The 21,622-nt window shown below is 48.1% G+C and overlaps 1 protein-coding gene across 1 annotated transcript; it reads right to left on the reverse strand.

The window, feature by feature from the left end:
* Positions 1-8,560: 8,560 nt before the first annotated feature.
* Positions 8,561-20,991, reverse strand: Aqp11 (aquaporin 11). The gene is made up of 3 exons (XM_075952755.1): positions 20,132-20,991; positions 12,418-12,534; positions 8,561-9,722 (listed from the first exon to the last, which is right to left on the reverse strand). Exons 1-3 carry the CDS (start codon positions 20,748-20,750, stop codon positions 9,643-9,645), a joined length of 816 nt encoding a protein of 271 aa, XP_075808870.1. The 5' UTR covers positions 20,751-20,991; the 3' UTR covers positions 8,561-9,642.
* Positions 20,992-21,622: the final 631 nt, after the last annotated feature.

Raw genomic sequence — 21,622 nt, forward strand, 5'->3', positions numbered from 1 at the left:
CATGGCCAGCTAGGTATCACAGAGATACTCGGGGGCTAGAGAGGTCTCCGCAGTTAGGAGCTTGTACTGCTCTGGCAGAGGATCCAAGCTTGTTCCCAGCCCACACGTCAGACAGCTCACACCTGTATCTCCAGCTCTGTAGGACCCGACAGCTCTGGCCTTCGAGGCCTCTGCACTCGCCTGTGTCCGTGGAAACCTGAGGCTGCCATTATTCTCTTCCTCCCCTGTTCTCAGCATTACTATTTTTTTATTTTTTGAGACAGTCTGAGTGGATAGCCCAGGCTGGCCTGAGACTCACAGGGATCTGCCTTGCCTGCCTCTGCCCTCTTGTGCTAGAATTAAAGGCGCGCGCCACCATGCTAATTTTTACTTTTAATTATGTGTATGGATATCATCTGTACATGTGATTATAGGTGTCTACGGAGGAAAGAGGGTGACGGATTCCCTAGACCTGGAGTTACAGGCAGCTGTGGGCTATTTGATGTTGCTTGGAACTGAACTTCAAGAATAGTATGCACTTTTAACTCTGAGCCATCTCTCTAGCTCTGTTGACCTTGTCTCTTGAGACAGGATCACTCACTGAACCTAGAGTAGCCTGGCTGACCAGCAAGCTCCAGGGATTCTTCTGTCTTCTAGTTCCTGCTCCTTGGCTCACACTCCCCCTCTCAACTCTAGAGTTATAGATACCATGTCCCACTACTACATGAGTGCTAGGATCCAAACCTGGGTGTGTGTTTGTGCAGAAGGCACTTTGTAGACCCAGCCATCTCCCAGCCCAGCTTCAGCTCCTGTTAGGAGCATGAATTTATAAAATACGTAACTTCTAGCGCGTCTTCCATGAGTCTTAACAGGTTTGAAGACTTGCCAATGCTGCCCGGATCAGGGGCGGTCCTCATGTATCAGCCCTTGCTGTATGGTTTCCATAGGGACCTGGATAGTGTTCGCGAGGCTGAACTGCATAGTTCTAGCTTCTGCCAGTTTGTTTTAGAGATATTATGTATCTCTGTCTGGTCTAGAACTCAGCAATCCACCTGCCTCTGCCTCTGTCTCCCAAGTCTTGGGATTAAAGGTGTGTATCACTGTGGCTGGCTCACGCCTGAATTTTCTGTGGCCTTTCAAAGAGGGTATCTGAGCGATTTGGGGTTGTCTGCTGATTAGCGCTGGGTTACCCAGCGCTAAGGATACCCCTCAGTCCAGCATGCTTTTCAGCAATCTTTTTACTGAGTTTCTCATCCTGAAAAGTAAGCCCCCCCACACACAAAAAAAATTTTCTTTTTCTATCTTTTTAAGACAGAATTTTTAAACCAAGTGAGAGGCCAGTTGACAATAGAAACTAAGCAGAGACTGCTCATTTGTTCCCGGTCACCCAGACCTGAATAACCACACAAAACTATATTAATTACAACACTTTTTGTCCTTTTAGCTCAGACTTCTTTTTTTTAAAAAAAATATTTATTTATTTATAATGTATACAATATTCTGTCTGTGTGTATGTCTGTAGGCCAGAAGAGAGCACCAGACCTCATTCCAGATGGTTGTGAGCCACCATGTAGTTGCCAGGAATTGAACTCAGGACCTTTGGAAGAGCAGGCAATGCTTTTAACCACTGAGCCATCTCTCCAGCCCTAGCTCAGACTTCTTGTTAACTCTTTACATCTTAAATTAACCCATTTCTGTTCATCTGTATCACCATGAGGCTGTGGCCTACCAGGGAGGTTCTGGTGTGCCTCTCTTTCAGCAGCTACATGGTGTCTCCTTGGCTCTGCTACTCTCTATATCTGTGTTTAGATTTCCCACCTGGCTTTACTCTGCTTAACCATTGGCCAAAACAACTTTATTCATCAACCAATAAAAGCAACACATACAAAAGGACATCCCACATCGTCTCTCCTTTTCTGTCTAGTTAACAAGGAGGATTCTCACTTTAACACAGTCAAATTACACATTCAAAACAGTTACCAAGGAAGAATTATACTTAGAATATTTAGTCCATTTACATTTGGCAAATTAAGGAAAATAAACTCTATGTTTATTTTTGTTTGTTTTTTTGTTTTTGTTTTTTTCAAGATGGGGTTTCTCTGTAGCTTTGGATCCTGTCCTGGAACTAGCTCTGTAGACCAGGCTGGCCTCCAACTCACAAAGATCCACCTGCCTCTGCCTCCCGAGTGCTGGGATTAAAGGTGTGTACCACCACTGCCCGGCTCTGTGTTTTATCTTTGTGAGTCTAAATTTGGTATCTGATTTATCTTTTATCATAACTAAGGAAAACTATAATTATCTGTCTTCAACTCTTCAAAGACTCCAAAAGGATATAACATTACCTAAGTAAACAGGAAGTACATTGTAAGCAATTTCCAAAACTCTAGACCTGACAGGCACCCAAAGTTCTTATGTAACGTTGGGGCATCCATCCTCAGCCTACAGGTGGCCCGTGATATCCAGCAGACTTTTTGGCAGTTTCTTTGGTGGAGCAGGAACCCTGAAGGACTGTCTCACCTTCTTCAGGCAAGTTCATCAGTCATTTTTCTGTGGGTTCTGCATGTCTGGTTCATCAGCTAGTCCAGACAAGAGCAGTTTCTTGCCCAAATGGCTAGCCTTGTCACATTGAAGACAAATTCCATATCGAGTTTCTTCAGTGCCCATCAACCTCTCTGAAGTAATTGGTGCTGCCACATGTCTCACTGTGGAGAAACCTTTTAAATGCCGTGTTCCGTAGGTCTTAGACGTGTTGAAGATTATCTAACTGAAATATATCTATCTAGATCTAGAAAACCTGACTAACATGACTGCAAGTGTGATTAGTATAGATGACTATTGATCTGTACATTTTAGTTATGCATTACATTTTAAATGAGCTGTATAAACACCATACCTTAAACAAGAGCAGAATTACGTACACAGTGTAACAGAACTGACCTTAAGTTTGTATCAGGAAACCAAGACCCACACCAGGGCAAAGTATTCATCACTACATCATATTCCCCTTTAAATGAAAACAAACATCCACAAACTATTTTGGAATTTGGGTGTTGTTTTTTCCAAACATCCTGGTGTTTGTTGGGGGAAGTATTTTTAGGGTTCATGGAGACCTTTCAGGGGATGGGGGTGAGTCTTGTCCCATCAAACCACAGTAGTCTGGAAGGAATCCACAGGTTTTCATCTGTGGAAACAAAAGCAGAACCTCTTTCCCAAAGCAACATATCCTTATACCCAAATTTTGAGGTCAAGATACCTTTATGTTGGTTTAGCTTAGCAGCCCCCAAAATCAAATATCTTTCTGCAGTCAAAAAATTTAAAGAAAACAGAATAATATACATAATCCAGACTCTGTATTTTCCATATTTATGTGGCTTATTTTTCTTTGCTACTTTTTAATATTATCTTTACTCCTTTGATCTATGACTGTCTTTACAACTGTCTATACTCCTTTTTTTCCTCTCTCTCTCCCAAGACCAGACATTTTTTAATCACACTGTGACCCATTTAGAGGTTTATTTCTTTGTCTGAATCTGTCTTTATTGCATATTTGTAATCATTTTCTGACCAGGAGCACTTTTTGTAAAAATACAAAGCAGGCGGGCTAGGACTAACTCAGGCCCTGTCTGTTTGCTCCGTCCAGTCCACCATGGCACAAGCCTGTTTCAGTGACTGCCACTGTCTTGCGTTCTTCCCGTATCGGGTGTGTGATGAGCGACTGATATGTGAGGTAATGATGATCCTTTCAGCACCCACGCTGGAGAGGAGGCGCTGAGTCCAGAGAGGACCCCCTTATGGTTATCTGGATATTGAATTGTGTTTTTTAAGCCTATTTTCCAAAACGCTGTACAGCCTTAGTACTTATCAGCAGCCAGCACTAAGTGCAAACTCCTATCTACAAATTTTTCTGCTCTCAGTCTAAATGCATCATAATATATCCTAGAAATGTGCTCACTCTTCAGTGGGGGCCAGACTTTCTCATAGGTTGATTGTAGGAATCAGTGGGGGGGGGCAGACTTTCTCATGGGTTGATGGTAGGGATCAGTGGGGGCCAGACTTTCTCATAGGTTGATTGTAGGAATCAGTGGGGGGGGCAGACTTTCTCATAGGTTGATTGTAGGAATCAGTGGGGGGGGGCAGACTTTCTCATAGGTTGATGGTAGGGATCAGTGGGGTCCAGACTTTCTCATAGGTTGATTGTAGGAATCAGTGGGGGGGGGGCAGACTTTCTCATAGGTTGATTGTAGGAATCAGTGGGGGGCCAAGACTTTCTCATAGGTTGATTGTAGGAATCAGTGGGGGGCCAAGACTTTCTCATAGGTTGATTGTAGGGATCAGTGGGGTCCAGACTTTCTCATAGGTTGATTGTAGGAATCGGGGGTGGGGGGGCAGACTTTCTCATAGGTTGATTGTAGGAATCAGTGGGGTCCAAGACTTTCTCATAGGTTGATTGTAGGAATCAGTGGGGGGCCAAGACTTTCTCAGAGGTTGATTGTAGGAATCTCATCGACTGTCTTTCAGATGAAGTGGTTCTCTTAACATGGGGGGTAAGTGACCCCTTCACAGGGTCACCTAAAACCATCAGAAAACACAGATACTGCCAGGCAATGGTGGCGCAGGCCTTTAATCCCAGCACTCGGGAGGCAGAGGCAGGCGGATGGATCTCTTGAGTTTGAGGCCAGCCTGGTCTACAAGAGCTAGTTCCAGGACAGGCTCCAAAGCTACAAAGAAACCAGGTCTCAACCCCCTGCCCCCCCCCCAAAAAAAAGAAAGCACAGATAATTACATTGTGATTCATAAGTCGCAAAATTAGTTATGAAGTAGCAAGAAAAAAGAATAAATCACCACACCGTGAGGAACTGTATGAAAGGGTCACACACAGCATTAGGAAGGTTGAGAACCCCTGTTCTAAGGGAACAAGTTTCAGGAGATTCTGTGAGATGTTCTGTGGTTGTGCTTCTGCAGGGGACATCTAGACCTACTCTGTCACCCCCAAAGGAGGGATGATGCTTTCAAAGACTGATGTGTCATTCTCTGAGGCTAGACAGTTATGTCCATAACCTTGAGAGAAACAGCTCAGACTACTTAAAAATGAAACTCAGCCTGCCTCAGGAGGCAGAGGCAGGTGGATCTCTGCGAGTTCAAGGCCAGCCTTGTTTATATAGTCCCAGGTTGGGGCTACATATTGAGACCCCGTTTCAAAAATGAAAAATGAATAAATTTGTAATTATGAGCAAACCAATATCTACCGATTCTATATTAGGTTTATCCTTTCATTTTTGAGCTTAATTTTTTGTACCCAAATTATCCTGCTTACATGATCTTGTAGACACTCTTCTCTCATTCCAAGTCTGACTCATTGAAATGTCTCAAAAAGTAGGACTAACAGTTCTGTTTTCAAGTCTGTCATTAAAACAAACAAAAACGTGCGTTCAGAAACATGCCTTACCTAAGTGCACTGGCTGCTCTTCCAGGGCATCCAGCACCCCCTTGAGGCTTTCAGAGGTGCTGCATACACTTGGTGCACAAACACAAAAATAGGTAAAAACCATACACACAACCTAGTGTCTAGTTGGATTTCATAATTTCAAATGAGAAGTCAGGCTAGGTATGGTGGTAGATGCATGTAACCCCAGCACTTGGAAGGTAGAGACAGGAGGACCAGGAGTTTGAGGCTAGTCTGGACAGTATAATCAGATAAGAGAAGTGTCTTGAGGGATAGATGATAAGGGGGCTAAACAAAATAAAATACAAGGTGACTGGTAGTGCTTGGAATGCTTGAGGTTGCTTTAGAGATTATTGATCATTGCTATACTGCCTAGAACGTAGTTCAGTAGCTGTTCCCTATTGGCAAGGTTAGTGCTGGCTTCATTTATTTATTTACTTTGATGGAGGAGTTTGTGGTGCCCAGAGTGGGCTCCAATTTGCCCATTTAGGATGATTTTGAACTTTTCATCCTCCCACCTCTACCTCCTACGGCCGAATCTTAATGTGGTTCTAGGGGTCCAGCTCAGGGCCCTTGCGTGTTAGGCGGACACCTCCAGCCGAGACGCTAACTAACTTGTAACCCACCAGCTATTAGAACACATCTTGAAACTTGAAATACAAAATCCCACTAAACAGTTAAGTGTCCTGGAGTCTGTGGTTTTTTAAATAGCACCTGCTGGTCCCTGCTTTTGCTCTGTAAACAGCTGCAATGCACTAGTGTCTGGTTTCCAGAATGCCAGGTGAGGAGAGGGCAGGGCTTGTGTGGACAGGAGCAGTGAATTTGGAGGAATAATCCTTCCGAATAAACAGTCTAAGTACACCGTGGTGCCCGACAGGAGACTGCAGCCATTTCCATAAATAATCCTTCCGAGTAAACAATCTAAGTACACCGTGGTGCTGGACAGGAGACTGCAGCCATTTCCATAAAACTAACAAGGTTGTAATGGTAAATCCACCCAGATGTAGCCAGCTCCAGCAGGAAAGGCGCTATCAGTGTCAGAGCACTTACCCGGGGCGCGCCCAACCTGGGTTCATCCTCAGCATCACTCAGTCCCCCCACAAAAAAGTCCAGCTGTGCGTATTGATGGCGGGTAAAAAAATGAGTTGATGTTCTGTTCTGTTGTACATAGAGTAAGCACAGTTCCGTGTGACTAAGTTGTTAGCATGTGTTAGTATGACAGCCGGGGAAGGGCGCTAAGGATGGGGTGGGCATGTTAGTGACCCGATTGCCCATGAGTAGAGAAGAGTACTTGAGGTCACTGGAGATGAGGCACCAGAGTGAGGGAGCGAAGAGGGGTTAGAACTGGAAGTTAGAATTTGAGCTCTTAGATTTTACTGACAATGCCAAGCTTGTAGCTAAAGTGGAACTCAGGTCGAGCAAAGGACACACTAACAAAAGGAGAGACAGCCAAGGAGCTCAGAGGCCAAGACGTTGGGAGGATCCCTCTGTGGGCTTCAGTTACTGAGACAGTAACATTCTACAAAGAGGCAGGAACGAGCTCAGAACTGCCTGGGCCTCTGGCTCCACACGTTCCTGCACACACATGCCATATGTTCACACAGACGCAACGTCAACTTTTTCTTCATGAAGGAAAGAGTTGTTTATTGTGGCTTAATGGTTTCAGGGGGATGAGAGTCCAGCGTGACAGGAGCACATCTCCAGCCACAAATACGGGACAGAATACAGAAGCAGGGCTAGGTTATGACTCTCGAAGCCCACCCCCAGTGACACACTTCCCCAGAAGCCGCACCTCCTAAACCTTTCCCAGAATAAAAACACTATCAGCTCAAGCAGCTGGCAGGACAGGAAGTTCCACCTCAGGGCCCAGTGGGCAGGAAGTGGCACCCAGAGGAGCGCAGGACAAACAGACTCGGTGTTCAGTTCAGAGGTTGGGCCTTTGCAGAGTAGCAGCTCCTTCCCTGTCAAGCCGTGGAGCATGCGTGAAACTAAAGGAAACTCGGCGTCAGTTTTGAAGGCAAGGTGGTTTTAAGGGGAACTGTCATTGTTTGGTAGTGTTGCCACGATGGCATGCAGGCCTCAAATTGGAAGAGAAACCAGAACTATGAGTTTTCCTGTAAAAATATGTGTGAAAGTGGCCTGATACGGGCCAGGCCTGACCGAACGGCTACGTCAGTGAAAGCAGGCCACCGGCTGCCTGATGCTATGCAGTTATCGATCGTGCCGTCTCCTTGATACTTTCTCTAAAAGATTTTATTTGGAGGTAGGTTTAGGGGGTGCACACTTCTGGGGAGAAGGACTTTGAGAGCATATGCATGTAGTTATCTGTCTCAATTCTGAAACCTCTCATTAAAAGCACTGTTATGATACATACTGGTGTATGATGACGCTTCTTATCTATCTGACTGGCTTCCGTGTTGGACTTAGTAACACACTGCCCCAGCCACTGTCTGGAGGCTCCTCACCACACAGTGCTGTTACCTGGCAACTTACCAGCTGAATGCTCATAATTACTCAAGCAGGTGATCTCTCTGTCTCTCTGTCTCTCTCTCTCTCTCTCTCTCTCTCTCTCTCTCTCTCTCTCACACACACACACACACACACACCCACCCACCATAAAACCGGTAGTGTGGTCAAGGAATTTGTGTAGCTTGTCTGGCCTGGAATCTTTGTAATTAGATTTCAAGGCCAGCAAGATGGCCTGGCGGGGTAAAGGCATCGCAGCCCAGACCTAGCGACCTGGGTTCCATCACCAGGATCTCAGGGAAGATGGAAGGAAGCTGAAGTACATGGAAGTGGAGATCGTGAAGATGGGTTCCGCTCTCCGAACACGTGCCATAGCGTGTACTGACACATGTTACACACAAAATAATGAGATAGAAATTTAAATTAAAAAAAATTGGACTTCCTAATAATGCTTTCAATGAAGAAACGCTAAAGGCCTGAAGAGACGGCTCATCAGTTAAGAGCACTTGCTGGGGCCGGAGAGATGGCTCAGGTTAAGAGCACTGGTTGTTCTTCCAGAGGTAACTGCAGCTCCAGGAGATCCTGTTCTGGCGTCCTGGGGCACCTGCACCTACGTGTGCACACACATACATGCACTCATGTACATACACAAAAAGAAAGGAAAATACTGAGTTTCTAAGTTTCATAAAAAGAATTTAATATTGAGAACCTTTTCCTCCAGTCTCTGCGGGCTGGAAGGAGTTTTTGTTGCTGAGAAGTTCGTGTAGAGTTACACCTCTAAGCTTAGCTTCTGAGCATGTAAACTGGAGGTGAACAACTCGTTCCCATGGTTTGTCATTGGAATGTCATTTGAGCATGCCAGTGCATCATTACAGAAATAAAGCCACAGAGCAAGAACCCACCTGCATCTCCAGGGAGCTGTCAAGTGCAATTGGGAAGTGAAGAGATCAAATCCCGGCTGTGGGGTGTTTCACCACATCCTATTAAGACAATTGGCTGAAACTGGCTACTTAAGAGAAACCGTTTCAGGCTTAGAATATATTTAAAAGCGAGGAAACCTGAGGCAGTTGCAGTAGTATGAATCTATAATTCCAGCACTCAAGGGGATGGTGAGTTCAAGGCCAACCTGGGCTACATCATGTGAGCCCACATCCCCAAACAAAACAAACCCTGTTTGTGACGGCACACCTCTGTAATCTCCTTTGGGAGGCAGAGGCGAAAGGATCACTGCACATTTGAGGCCAGCCTGGTCCAGACGGAAGCTGTAGGGCAGCCAGGCCACAAGTGAGACCCTGTGTCAAACCAACTCTTCTTTTAAGAGATACCATCACTGATGGTGTCACTGAGATGTGGCCGAAAAGCACCTCCTCTCACTCCCCGAGTGTGACGCTTGAGCTTAGAGCCCAGGTCATTCAGAGGGACAGTACAGAATTTCTTTGGTCCTCCCCCACTTAACTTTGTATTCACTTGGTTTTTTATTACGGTGAGTAATCACCGGGGATTTATAGAGGATTAATGAATGAGCCTTTTCTAGCAGCATTTAATACATCACTCAGAAGAACAGGTCTTAGTTGGGAAGACAGGCTACCTCATTTTCACAGTAATTTTAAGTGCAGGTCGTGAAAACATTAAGACGCTGTCCACAGAGGACGTTGAGACAGCGGTGAGTCCAGTGCGGCCAGAGTTTGAGAGGGGGTCACATGGGTCAGACCCCCCTGACTGTCCGGTGACTGAGTCTGAGTCTTTGGGAGTCGTTACTCCTTTTTGTTCGTCGTTTGATTGTTGTGCAGCCACGGAAGGAAAAAGCTGAACGTCAGGATCATCATCAGCACACCTGGAAGACAAAACCCAAAGTCTATAGGGAAGGCTGTCATGGCTGTGTGGGAACAAATTAAGATTGTGCTCGCGTTTCTGTGCTTCTCTGTCCGGCAACAACGGTGCGCACTGGGGGTTATGGCACTGAAGCCGTGGTACTCGCTCTACCTCCGCTTTGCTCCAGGCCGGTGAGAAACCCTGCGCTTAAATCCTTTGTTCCCCGGCCAAGTGGCCGAGTTTTCTCCACGCCTCAAAGGTGGCTCGGGAGGCAGGAGCTCACATTTTGATGTTTTTGTTGTTTTAAAGTAGAGCAAACATAGATTAAAGAAAAGAAAAATCTCTGGAGAGTAGGTGGGACTCCAAGGGAGAAAATACCTGGATAGCTCCCTTGGGATATTCACCCAGAGTGTCTGGGTGTGTATGTGAGGCTCCCTTGGATATTCACCCAGAGTGTCTGGGTGTGTATGTGAGGCTCTCGCTCTGGCTTCATGGGCCCATCATAGCGGGTTTTACAGATGTGTCCCACGCAAATACCTAAAACCAGTGCTTCAGTCTTTATAGTTTAAAACAATTAGTAATGCTTCGGTTTTTGTTTGTTTGTTTGTTTGTTTGTTTGTTTGTTTTTTTGGTTTTTCGAGACAGGGTTTCTCTGTGGTTTTGGAGCCTGTCCTGGAACTAGCTCTTGTAGACCGGGTTGGCCTCGAACTCACAGAGATCCGTCTGCCTCTGCCTCCCGAGTGCTGGGATTAAAGGCGTGTGCCACCACCGCCGGCTGTAATGCTTCGTTTTTGTGTTTGTTGTTTTTGCAATGTTGTGTCTTCAATCCAGGCTTTGCATACACTAGAGAAGCTGTGACCACTGAGTAGCGCCTCCAACCTCAAATCTTCAATCTTTTTTAACTTTTTATAAATTACTTTTATTGTATAGGTGTTTTGCCTATTTTATTTAGCTGATGACTAAGTAAAAGGAAGAAATGCTGGTAATATAAGCACTGGCAATATATAAAATGCGTATTATCTTTATAGTACATTCCTTGATCCCTCTTTAAAAGAGTTTTTGTTTCTCTGATACGATGGATAGTCTCGAGCATGCTACGGACGCACTTCATGGGCCATGTCCCCGTCCTGATCCCGACTGCAGCAACGTGGATGGGACTTAGGAGTCAGTGTGAGCCTACATGGACGACAGTGTTGTACAGGATGCTCTTTGACAAATATGGAAAGCAACCTAAATGATTAAATGACATTTGCTTTGGAACTCACAAAATTGGGGAAAAGTATTTAGTGCAAAAAAAAAAAGATTGATTTTATCATTTTTGAGATAAGTTTTGTAGTGCAGGCTGGTCTCAAACTCTCTGTGTAATTGAGAGTGACCTTGAACTTCTGCTCCTCCATCATCCCCAGGTTTATGCAGCGCTGGGGCTGAGCCCAGGGCCAGGCAAACACTCTATCAACAGAACCACGTCTCTGGCTACTAAAAAGTTATTATGGCCTAGATTAGAAGCCACGGACCTGGGCATGCAGGGCAAGTCCTCTGCCACGATAACCTCGTCCTGGTTTTCACACTGCATTTCACAGTTTCAGTAAGTTGTCCAAGCTGGACTTGAACTTGCTTTGTAGCCCAAGCAGGCCTTATGCTTGTAATCCTCCTGCCTCAGCAGTCACTAGAATTTCAGGCTGCACTCCAGGTGCAACTGAAGGATTATTTTTGAATGGAAGTAACGACCTTTCATTGTCCCCTTCGAGTAGGGAAGCGCTAAACCATATCTGCAGCTGTCTGTCCAAACACAGCATCAGGAGCTGGGGCGTTGGCTTGGTGGGTAAGTGCTTGTTGTGTCATCATGAGGACCTGAATTTGGATCCCAGGTACCTGCATAAAAGTTGGGCGTGGCAGCATGTGCCTTGTAAGCCCAGCCTTGGAGTTGGGGACAGAGATGGATAGACACTGAGCTCGCTGGCCGGTCAGTCTAGCTAGAACGGGAGAGCTCTCTATCATAAGAATAGAGAGTCATGGACCCAAAAAATCACCCTCTAGTCTCCACACGGGTGAATGCCCCTGCACATGCAGCTTCCAGGGAAACAGCACGAAATAAAAATGCTTTTCTAGCACGCTAAGTTTTTCTTTTTGTCTCTTCTCTGGCTTCAGAAATTGATAGTATAACATTCTTGTGTGGTTTTGTTTTGTTTAATCTGTGTAACATCCCTGACTGTCCTGGAACTTGCTTTTGTAAACCAGGCTAGCCTCAAACTTTCTAACTTAAAGATCCTCCCGCCTCTGCCTCCTGAATGCTGGGATTAAAGCCATGTGTCTCCATTCCTGGCTCATGTATTGTCATATTTTGAGATACGATATTTTAAAATATTTAACTTTGGAGGCTGGAAAGATGACTTGGCAGTTAAGAGCGCTGTTTGCTCTTCACAGCAATTGGTTAGCTGGGTGGTGGTGTGAGTTCGAGAGCAGCCTGGTCTACAGGAGCTAGTTCCAGGACAGGCACCAAAGCTACAGAGAAACCTTGTCTTGAAAAAACAAAAAACAAACAAAAATTCCCAGGAGCCACACGACAGCTCACACCCATCCGCTAACTACAGTACAGTTCTAGGAGATCCAAGGGCACTACGCACACAAGCAGTGCACACACATGCATGCAAAAAACACCCACACACATAATTAATCTATTAAATACCCTAACCTATAATAAATAAAAATATGCTTACCTAGAGAAGGAGCAATCCAGTATACTACAAAGAACTGGTAGAAGGATTCATCAAAGCAGGGGAAGTGCAGAGACAGCGCCAGAGCCGGGTTAAACAGCGCTCCGGTGAGGCTCCCTCCTGTGAGTGACAGGGGTGAGAGGGGACTGCGGTTAGACGGGAAATGGCGCAGCCCCTCCTGAGCACACGTGTGCCTGTAGATGGAGGAAACGGCTCAGCCCCTCCTGAGCACACGCATGTCTGTGTGTGGAGGAAACTGCGCAGCCCCTCCTGAGCACACGCATGTCTGTGTGTGGAGGAAACTGCGCAGCCCCTCCTGAGCACACGCATGTCTGTGTGTGGAGGAAACGGCGCAGCCCCTCCTGAGCACACGCATGTCTGTGTGTGGAGGAAACTGCGCAGCCCCTCCTGAGCACATGCATGTCTGTGTGTGGAGGAAACGGCGCAGCCCCTCCTGAGCACACGCATGTCTGTGTGTGGAGGAAACTGCGCAGCCCCTCCTGAGCACACACATGTCTGTGTGTGGAGGAAACGGTGCAGCCCCTCCTGAGCACACGCATGTCTGTGTGTGGAGGAAACGGCGCAGCCCCTTCTGAGCACACGCATGTCTGTGTGTGGAGGAAACGGTGCAGCCCCTTCTGAGCACACGCATGTCTGTGGATGGAGGAAACTGCGCAGCCCCTCCTGAGCACACGCATGTCTGTGTATGGAGGAAACTGCGCAGCCCCTCCTGAGCACACGCATGTCTGTGTATGGAGGAAATGGTGCAGCCCCTCCTGAGCACACGCATGTCTGTGTGTGGAGGAAACTGCGCAGCCCCTTCTGAGCACACGCATGTCTGTGTGTGGAGGAAACGGCGCAGCCCCTCCTGAGCACACGCATGTCTGTGTGTGGAGGAAACTGCGCAGCCCCTCCTGAGCACACGCATGTCTGTGTGTGGAGGAAACGGTGCAGCCCCTCCTGAGCACACGCATGTCTGTGTGGAGGAAACTGCGCAGCCCCTCCTGAGCACACGCATGTCTGTGTATGGAGGAAACTGCGCAGCCCCTCCTGAGCACACGCATGTCTGTGTATGGAGGAAACTGCGCAGCCCCTCCTGAGCACACGCATGTCTGTGGATGGAGGAAATGGTGCAGCCCCTCCTGAGCACACGCGTGCCTTTACATGAAAAACGGAAAGTAAAATAGACCGAAGCATTCCTAGTGCATCCACGTTTTCCCATCAGCAGCGTGCTTAGGTGACTGAATGGCAGAACTCAAAGACAGAAAGCAGTTACAAGGATTCAGAAATGAGGACCAGACTGCTTGCTGCAGGAGTATGAAGGGAGACCCGAGTTCGAGTCCCCAGACGGGTAGGTGCTGCGTGTGCTCTAACCGCAGCATTGGGGGTGGAGACAGGTGGATCCTGGATGTGGTGGCAGCCAGCCTGGCCACAAGGGCCTCCTGATGTAGTCATAGCCAACAAGGGAAGGAAGGCTTGGCAGAGCCGTAGCGGTGTATTTGCTAGTGCCCGTGGCGTGCCCCTTCCAAGTGGACGCTTCTTCACACACATGAACTGTGACAGACATGGGCCTCTGTAGCATGTTAACTGTCTTGATGGAATGGGGTCAAGGGGAGCTGGGAATTGGGAGCCTTTCCTGGGACTCACTACTGAGATTTCCCAGGCCAAGAACGGCGCTGCTGAGAGGAGGCTGCTGAGCAGTGGACTAAAGTCACCAACCGCGACTCGGGTCCCAGCAGCTATAACAGGTGTCATCTGAGGACATCAGAATCATTCTCCAACAGCCACCGTGGAATGTCAGCCCTAATGAGATCTGGGGACCCTTAGCGCTAAGTTCAAGAGAATTGTTTGATTGGCAGCTGCTCTTTACAGTTTCCACAGAAACAGAGTAAATTCGGCTCCTTTGTACTAAATGCCATGGGCAGAAACGTAAAGACGTCCAGATCTTTGTCATTAGAAACGCCCCGAGCCGTTGACCAACCACTTGTTTGCTTCGCTTCAGTACCGCGGGCCATGGCATATGAAGACTGTTAGGTCCGACATCACGAAATCTCTTATGTCTTGGAACTGAAGCTCTGTCCCTTCCCTGTCCTCGAACCCTCAGGCCTGTGGGAACTGTGACTAGGCCCATGGCATCCCTCAGGTAGGGGTCGGCTCTGTGATTTGAACTGACAAAGTGCAGCAGAGGTCAGGCTGCGTTCTGGATGCAGAATTCTGAGTCTCTGTGGTGTCTGGACCCCCACTTCTTTGCTATCTTGGAACAATGCTCTGCACCTGTTAGTAGTCTAGGCTGCTGGAGGACGAGAGACTCCGTGGAGGGAACCAAGGTGCCCCAGGTGACAAGCACCTGCGGCCAGATGTGAGCAAGCCTTCTTGGCTTTTGATCCCACTACTGCCGAAACAGAAGCAGCTGTACGAGGGATCTCAGGTTTGCCTATCTCACCCCAAAATGAAACCATCTACTCAACATCAGCATCACCTGGGTCCTTCACGTATGCACCCCACACCTGGGTCCTTCACGTATGCACCCCACACCTGGGTCCTTCACGTATGCACCCCACACCTGGGTCCTTCACGTATGCACCCCACACCTGGGTCCTTCACGTATGCACCCCACACCTGGGTCCTTCACGTATGCACCCCACACCTGGGTCCTTCACGTATGCACCCCACACCTGGGTCCTTCACGTATGCACCCCACACCTGGGTCCTTCGCGTATGCACCCCACACCTGGGTCCTTCGCGTATGCACCCCACACCTGGGTCCTTCGCGTATGCACCCCACACCTGGGTCCTTCGCGTATGCACCCCACACCTGGGTCCTTCGCGTATGCACCCCACACCTGGGTCCTTCGCGTATGCACCCCACACCTGGGTCCTTCGCGTATGCACCCCACTCCTGGGGGTGGAGGGGGTGGGTTGTTCTGCGCTGCCTCAGGATTCTAGCTGGGAGGGAATCTCTCCTCAGGCTCTGGTGGCTGTGCTGGGCGGTCTTCATGACGCACTGCTGGCTAAAGGAAATGTGAGGTCGATTAGAATCCTGCAAAAATGGTCACACAATACAGGAGACCCGTGGGCAGGGCAGAGAAATAGGGACAAAAGCCACATTTCCTCGTTTATGCCAGGAGCAAGCTGTAAGCTTGAAATGCAATTCCTCATACCCGCTGAGATAGCAGTATCCATCTTAAAGATGGGGAAACTGAGGACACAAATACCTAAGGGCACACAGTCCAACTCAACCTGGCCGCTTAACAGCAAAATTAGACCGGTGTTGTGAAAAATTTGGGACCGTTGTTTAAACTAGTTTTTGGTGTTTGGGTCTATCTGGTGAGGGGATGCGCCTGGGTACCTCAGCATTCATGTGGTGGTCAGAGGACAACTTTCAGAGTGGTTTTCCTCCCACCACGTGGGTCCCAGAGATCAAACTCAGGTCGTAAGGCTTGGTGGCAAGCGTCTTAACCCGCTGAGCTGTCTCACCTGTCTGGAAACTAGTTTTCATTTGGAAATTGGTGATTGTATTCATTTTATTTAGTTCCTGTTTTAAATGAAGATATATTTAAGCTCTTAGTTTATTTTTCGTTGGACAAATACTCTCACCTGCAGTCCCAGCTGGATGGATACTAAAAACCCAGAAGTGATGGTGGATCAAGTAATACTACAGTTTCTCCAGGGAGGGGCCTGGAGAAGTTAGAAAGTCTGACTGCTTGCTTGTGCGGTGATAATCTGCTGGGTCCTAGCTCCAGATCTGGAGAGCATGTCTGAGCTCTGCTCATAGCTTACTCTGTAGGGGACACGGGCATTATGTCATAGACAGCGTGTAGTTTAAAATTCTACACATGAGAAACTACAGCAATAAAGACAACGTCCATGCTTAACGTTTTAAAATACTTGATTATGCACAGAAAGTGAATGCATTTCTCCATTACCTTCATCAGTAGCTTACAGCTCGGCAGTTCCGGGCCTGGCATTGCATAACTGGGACCCCAGCTGTTCAGGAAGCACAGGTGGGGGCCAGCAAGGTGGCTCTGAAGCTTAAGGTTCTTGCTTGACAACCTGAGGACAACCCGAGGGACCCACGTGGTGGAAGGGGAGATGTGGTACTATCAAGTTGTCCTCAGCCGTCTACGTAGGGGCTAGAGCAAGTACACACACACACACACACACACCCCGGACACATACAAAATAAATAAGTTGTCAGAGAACGGAAGCTGAGGTGGGCGGTCAATTAAGTGGGCATTTGAGAGCAGCCTGGGTAACAACACAGCAAGAAAAGACTCCATCTTTAAAAAAAGACAGTTGATGGCTCTGCTTACCCACAAAGCTTTTCTCTTTTGTGAGGAAAGCCGAGAGCCAGTCAGTATGTACATGGTAACGACAAGATGCCTCTGTTCACACATGAAAATTCAGAGTGCATAGTCTGAGCCTCCAGCCATAAGAATGGGGTACTGAGCCCCACACACAACACTAGGAGCCTGCAGCTCTGCGCTCAAATTGGCACCAGACATTCACCTAGTCCAAGGCACATTCTCTGTAGAGCAGTGATGACGTCTGGCCGGTGGTGATAAGTGTAAGTGTGGTCCTTTCCAAGGTGGCTTCTCTGGGGCCACCCACTCTGGATAAAAGGACCTCAGGCCTGTTCCACACCCTCCTCCTGGAGTTTCACACTGCATAGAAGCAAAGCCATGTCTCTGTAAGACCTTAAAATTAGAAGCCTGTTTAACCCAGGGTTTAAGGATTCATTGGCAACAGAATCATTTAATAATTAAAAATGTTAAATTCTCACATGCAATACATCATAAAGCCTGCCATCTGCTGTTCGTGGTATTTGCAGCCGCGCCGTCTTTTCCCAGAAGTATCCCTGTCCCTGAAGTTTTCCCAGTGTTCTTCCTTTCCATCCTGTTTATGATAGGATCTCGTGTAGCCTAGGCTGGCCTCAAACTCACTATGTAGCCCAGGCTTGCCTGAATTTATCATCCTCTTGCCTTAGCTTCCCCAGGTTACAGGCCTCAACCAACACCCCTGATCCAATCTTTCCAAAAAGCGTTCCATTGCTTCAAACACAAACCCCGCACCTACTCAATCATGCACCCCCACCCGTTCTTTCCTCGACCCTGTTCTGGTCGCCTCTATTTACTCCCTTACTCTTGGAATTTGTCTGTATTGTGTTTCCTGGAAGTAGAGTCACACAGTATTGGCCCTTTTGTGCCTGGCTTCTTCGGCTTCACGTCACGTTCGTCCACATGGCGTACGTCAGAACTTCATTCCCTCTTCATTCCCAAGCCGTACGTGTTCGTGCGCGCATTTGTAACTCCTGAGGAAGCGCGATAGTGGCCTGAGCAGTGGTTCCGTGGTTCCAGCCTAGACAGTCTGCAGCCCGAGGCAACGCATTTCACTGCTGGCTGTCCCTTGTTTTACTCACTCTGGAATAATAGCGATGTGCTCATCCATGGATGATCGTAAGAATTAAGATGACTCATGAATCTTTAGCAAAGTGATCTGGTCTGTATCAGGTACCCTGGGGGGACTTATTGCCCTTATACTGGTAGAAAGACAGTGGAAAAACACATCTGTAATAGACTGAATTGATGTGGCTAGTTAGCTGTGTGTTTGGTTCCAGCCCTGGAGTCGCAAGCCCCGTCCAATGCCGTAGCCACCAGCTGCAGTGCAGTGCGGTGAGCGGATGTGCGATGGGCCTGCTGCCTGCGGTGCCGACGCTTGCATCTACACAGGCACGTGGAGCTAGCGGCTGCCGAGGTGGCCAAGGCAGGTCTGGACTCCAGAGCGACGTTCACAACCGTGGTTTCGTAATGGGATCACCTGGGGAGAACTTTAACCCGTGCCACTGCCGAGCTCCTTCCCAGGGCAGTGAGAGGCGGATCTCTGCGCCAGGTGATCTGAACACAGATTGTTGAGACCCTCTGATGATTGGCTTACCCCCGGGGAATGTGAGTAGTCACATTCAGGAAACCGGCAGAGTTTCAGAGCCTTCCAAACGGCATTCTAGTCCTCCACTGGCTTTTTACTCATGAAGGACTTCGAGTGTCACTCCGCTTCTCTTTGGAATGCCATTTTACCCCTGGGTGAGACCAGGGCCATGTGCATACACCAGCATTCTTTCTTTGAACTACATTCTGAGCCCAGAACAATTAATAGTATGCATAATATTTATGGAATCATAACTTGGTACTAAAAACATAAAAATACAAGAACACCAGCGCCACAACAGTCAACAGAGGCAGGGGAGTGAGGCAGAATGAGAAAGATCTGGGTGTCATGAATGGTTTTCTTTTTTATAACTATAAACAAATCTCAATTTTTTTTTTATTTTTAGAGACTGACCTCATACCCACCATGTAGCAGAAGATGACCTTAATCCTCCTGCCTCTACCTCTCCAGCACCTTTCCAGCACTAGGATTATGGGCATGAATCACCTGCCCGGCTCTTTGCTGCTTTCATTGGCAAATACAAGACTGTGGCTAACACGGCTCACGCATAGCAATGCTTCTGCTTTAGCTGAAGCTGATGCACTGGCTCCTCAGATATGCACCTGCCCTCTTCTGTGCCCCCACACAGTGGATTTTCATGTGCGTCTACTAAGAAACTAGTACTAGGTTCAAAGAAGGGAAAATTGTGTAGTCTTTCATCTTACCCTAGGAAGTCAAACACACTCTTGAAATATACTTTCCTCAGTTTAAAGGAATTTTGTTTGCCACTCCAGGGGCTGAACCCGGAGCCTGGCGGATGCTAGGAAGAGCTCTTTACCCCTGAGCTCCATTTCCCATGGCTCCGCCTTTAGTGGGAGAAGAGAGACTATTACTATAAGTCTCCTTCAGTGTATTCATGCCTCTAGAACATTTTTATAATTCCACTAAATCCCAGTAAAGAATTTCATCCTTTTAAGTGACCCACTAAGGCACATTTTATCATTAAAGTCGAGGTTTGTCAAGGTAAATAAGTAAATAGGACTTCTGGAGATCTTTTTCTGGTTTTTTTTTTGTTTGTTTTGTTTTCCATAAAGACAGGATTTCAGTATTTACTACCATCTGGCCTTGAATTTACCATTACCTTCTGGCCTCTGGCTACCGAATGCTGGGATTAAAGGAGTGTGCCACCACACCTAGCTGAGACTTATTTGTTTTTAAAGAGCTTGTTTGAGCACAATTTAATTTTGAAACACACCTTTCATGCTAGGTTACTTTAAAAATTCCCGTGTAAACTCTCCAAAAGGAAATACGGCAAGTGTCTGTAGGAAACGCGATACGGAACTTCTGCTCCCCACTCTTAACTCCTGACCAACCATGCCCTCCAAGCTGGAAGGAACTTTAGCCGGGATCATTTCTCAGTAAGGGTGTCAAAAGCAATCTATACCAGCTTGGCATGAAAGCCGTAACTGATAAGCCACCTTTCTGACATTAAAACAGCCCCTTGTAGGCTATCTAAGCCCTTGGCAGTAATCTAACGACATCTTGGTTTCGGCACCAGAGTGTCTGCTTTCTCTGGGTGTTCAAAACAGCACTGAATGACGATCTGTATGTTGGCGCCAACCGCTAGGCACTTGCTGCAAAGTGGTCAGAATAACAATAAGGGGCCCGGGGAAGGGTGCAAGTTTTCCATCACATCGAAGTAGGGGGCTCAAATGTATCGGTAAGGAACTTGGAACCTCTGGTCATGGGGGTTCGGTACCGCCTAGCCTAGTGTTTTGTGGGAAGGACAAACCTGCATAGGCCAAAAAGGTGATGAGTGCAGCCAGCAGGTGGATGCGAAGCTTGGCTCGGACCTCCTGGAAGTGCAGTAGAGCGCTGTGGAAAATGAAGGAGCAGATGGCCTCTGTGATGATCGCTTTGGACATGTCCGTGTGGATGGGATTCTTGCAAGCTAAGCTCCTCTCGTTGAAGTGGTACTTGGTCAGACTCAGGCTCCAAAGGGCGCTTACGCAGTACCTGCTGCACAGGGCGCTAAACAGCTGAGCCAACAACCTCATGGCCCCCGACTCCGGGGACATACCCCCGAGAATCATCTGCATCATCACGCCGCACGGGTTGCTAGCTGTGCCCACCAGGGTCAGGCCATGCACCAAGGAAAAGAAGTAGATGAGGGTCAGCGTCCAGGTGGGGTGCGCGGGTTCCTGCTCACTCAGCAGTTGGAGCTCGTGGGTGCAGCAGCAGAGCTGGAAGGTGGCTAGAAACTCCAGGATGAAGGCGTGGGCCGTGGGCCTGTGCCGCTGTCTCCGGGCGATCACGCGGGCCAGCCCCATGAGCAGCACGACCAAGAGCATCAGCCCCAGCGAGGTGCAGGTGTCCTGCACCTCGGGCCGGAGCCCCAGCAGCGCAGACATGGCTCCCTGATGGCCGGGGAGAGCGGAGGGAGGCAGGGAAAGCCGAGCGTGGGGGCTGGAGTCCGAAGTCCGCTGCCCCGCCCTCCCACGCCCCTCTGGGCGGGCCGAGCCGAGAGCCCTGGTTCTGCGCTGGAGGGCTCCTCCCCTCCCCGGCTGCGCTGTGGAGCTGTGACCCGAGCCGGGGAGGGGGGGAAGGCAGGCGAGGCGGCGGGGGAGCCGTCCCTGGGCAGCGGCGGAGGGGGACAACGGTCAGCAGAGCCCGAGACCACTGCGCACGCGCGCGGCGTCCTAGCTCAGGGCTCCAGGCGACCCCCGCGCCCCCGGTGGCAGCGCCCGCTGCGCCCGGCGCCGGGCCTGAGGTCACCAGCTTGAACTTGGCGCACTCCGGAAACTGAACTCTGCGCAACCCCGAAGGTCATCTTTGAAACTACCACTCACAGAGAGACTGAGGTTGAGGAGCGAGGAGGTGTCCCTCCAGGCAGGAGCTGTAATCAACTGGGAGTGGGCGTGAGAACCCAGGTTTGACCTGTGCCACAGGGTGTAGGAGCCTTGACTTTTCTTCACTTACCCCAAAACTTTCTTGTAAGTGTGCAATATATATCATATATATGTAATATATATTATTATATTATATACGGCACACTTAATATATATACGTATGTATATATTCCACATGTATGTATAAATGTGTGTATATACATATATGTGTGTGTGAACATACACATTTCACATGTGCAATTATTGTTAATTATATTCACACTATTATTGAGCTATCACCGTTATGTCCAGACTTTGAATGTTGGTTCTCGTTTTTTATTTTTAATCCCATACATTGAATTATTATTTTTGTTTGTATATGTATATATAAATCC

Source organism: Microtus pennsylvanicus, chromosome 18 (assembly GCF_037038515.1).
Source record: "Microtus pennsylvanicus isolate mMicPen1 chromosome 18, mMicPen1.hap1, whole genome shotgun sequence".
Classification (NCBI taxonomy): Eukaryota; Metazoa; Chordata; class Mammalia; order Rodentia; family Cricetidae; genus Microtus; species Microtus pennsylvanicus.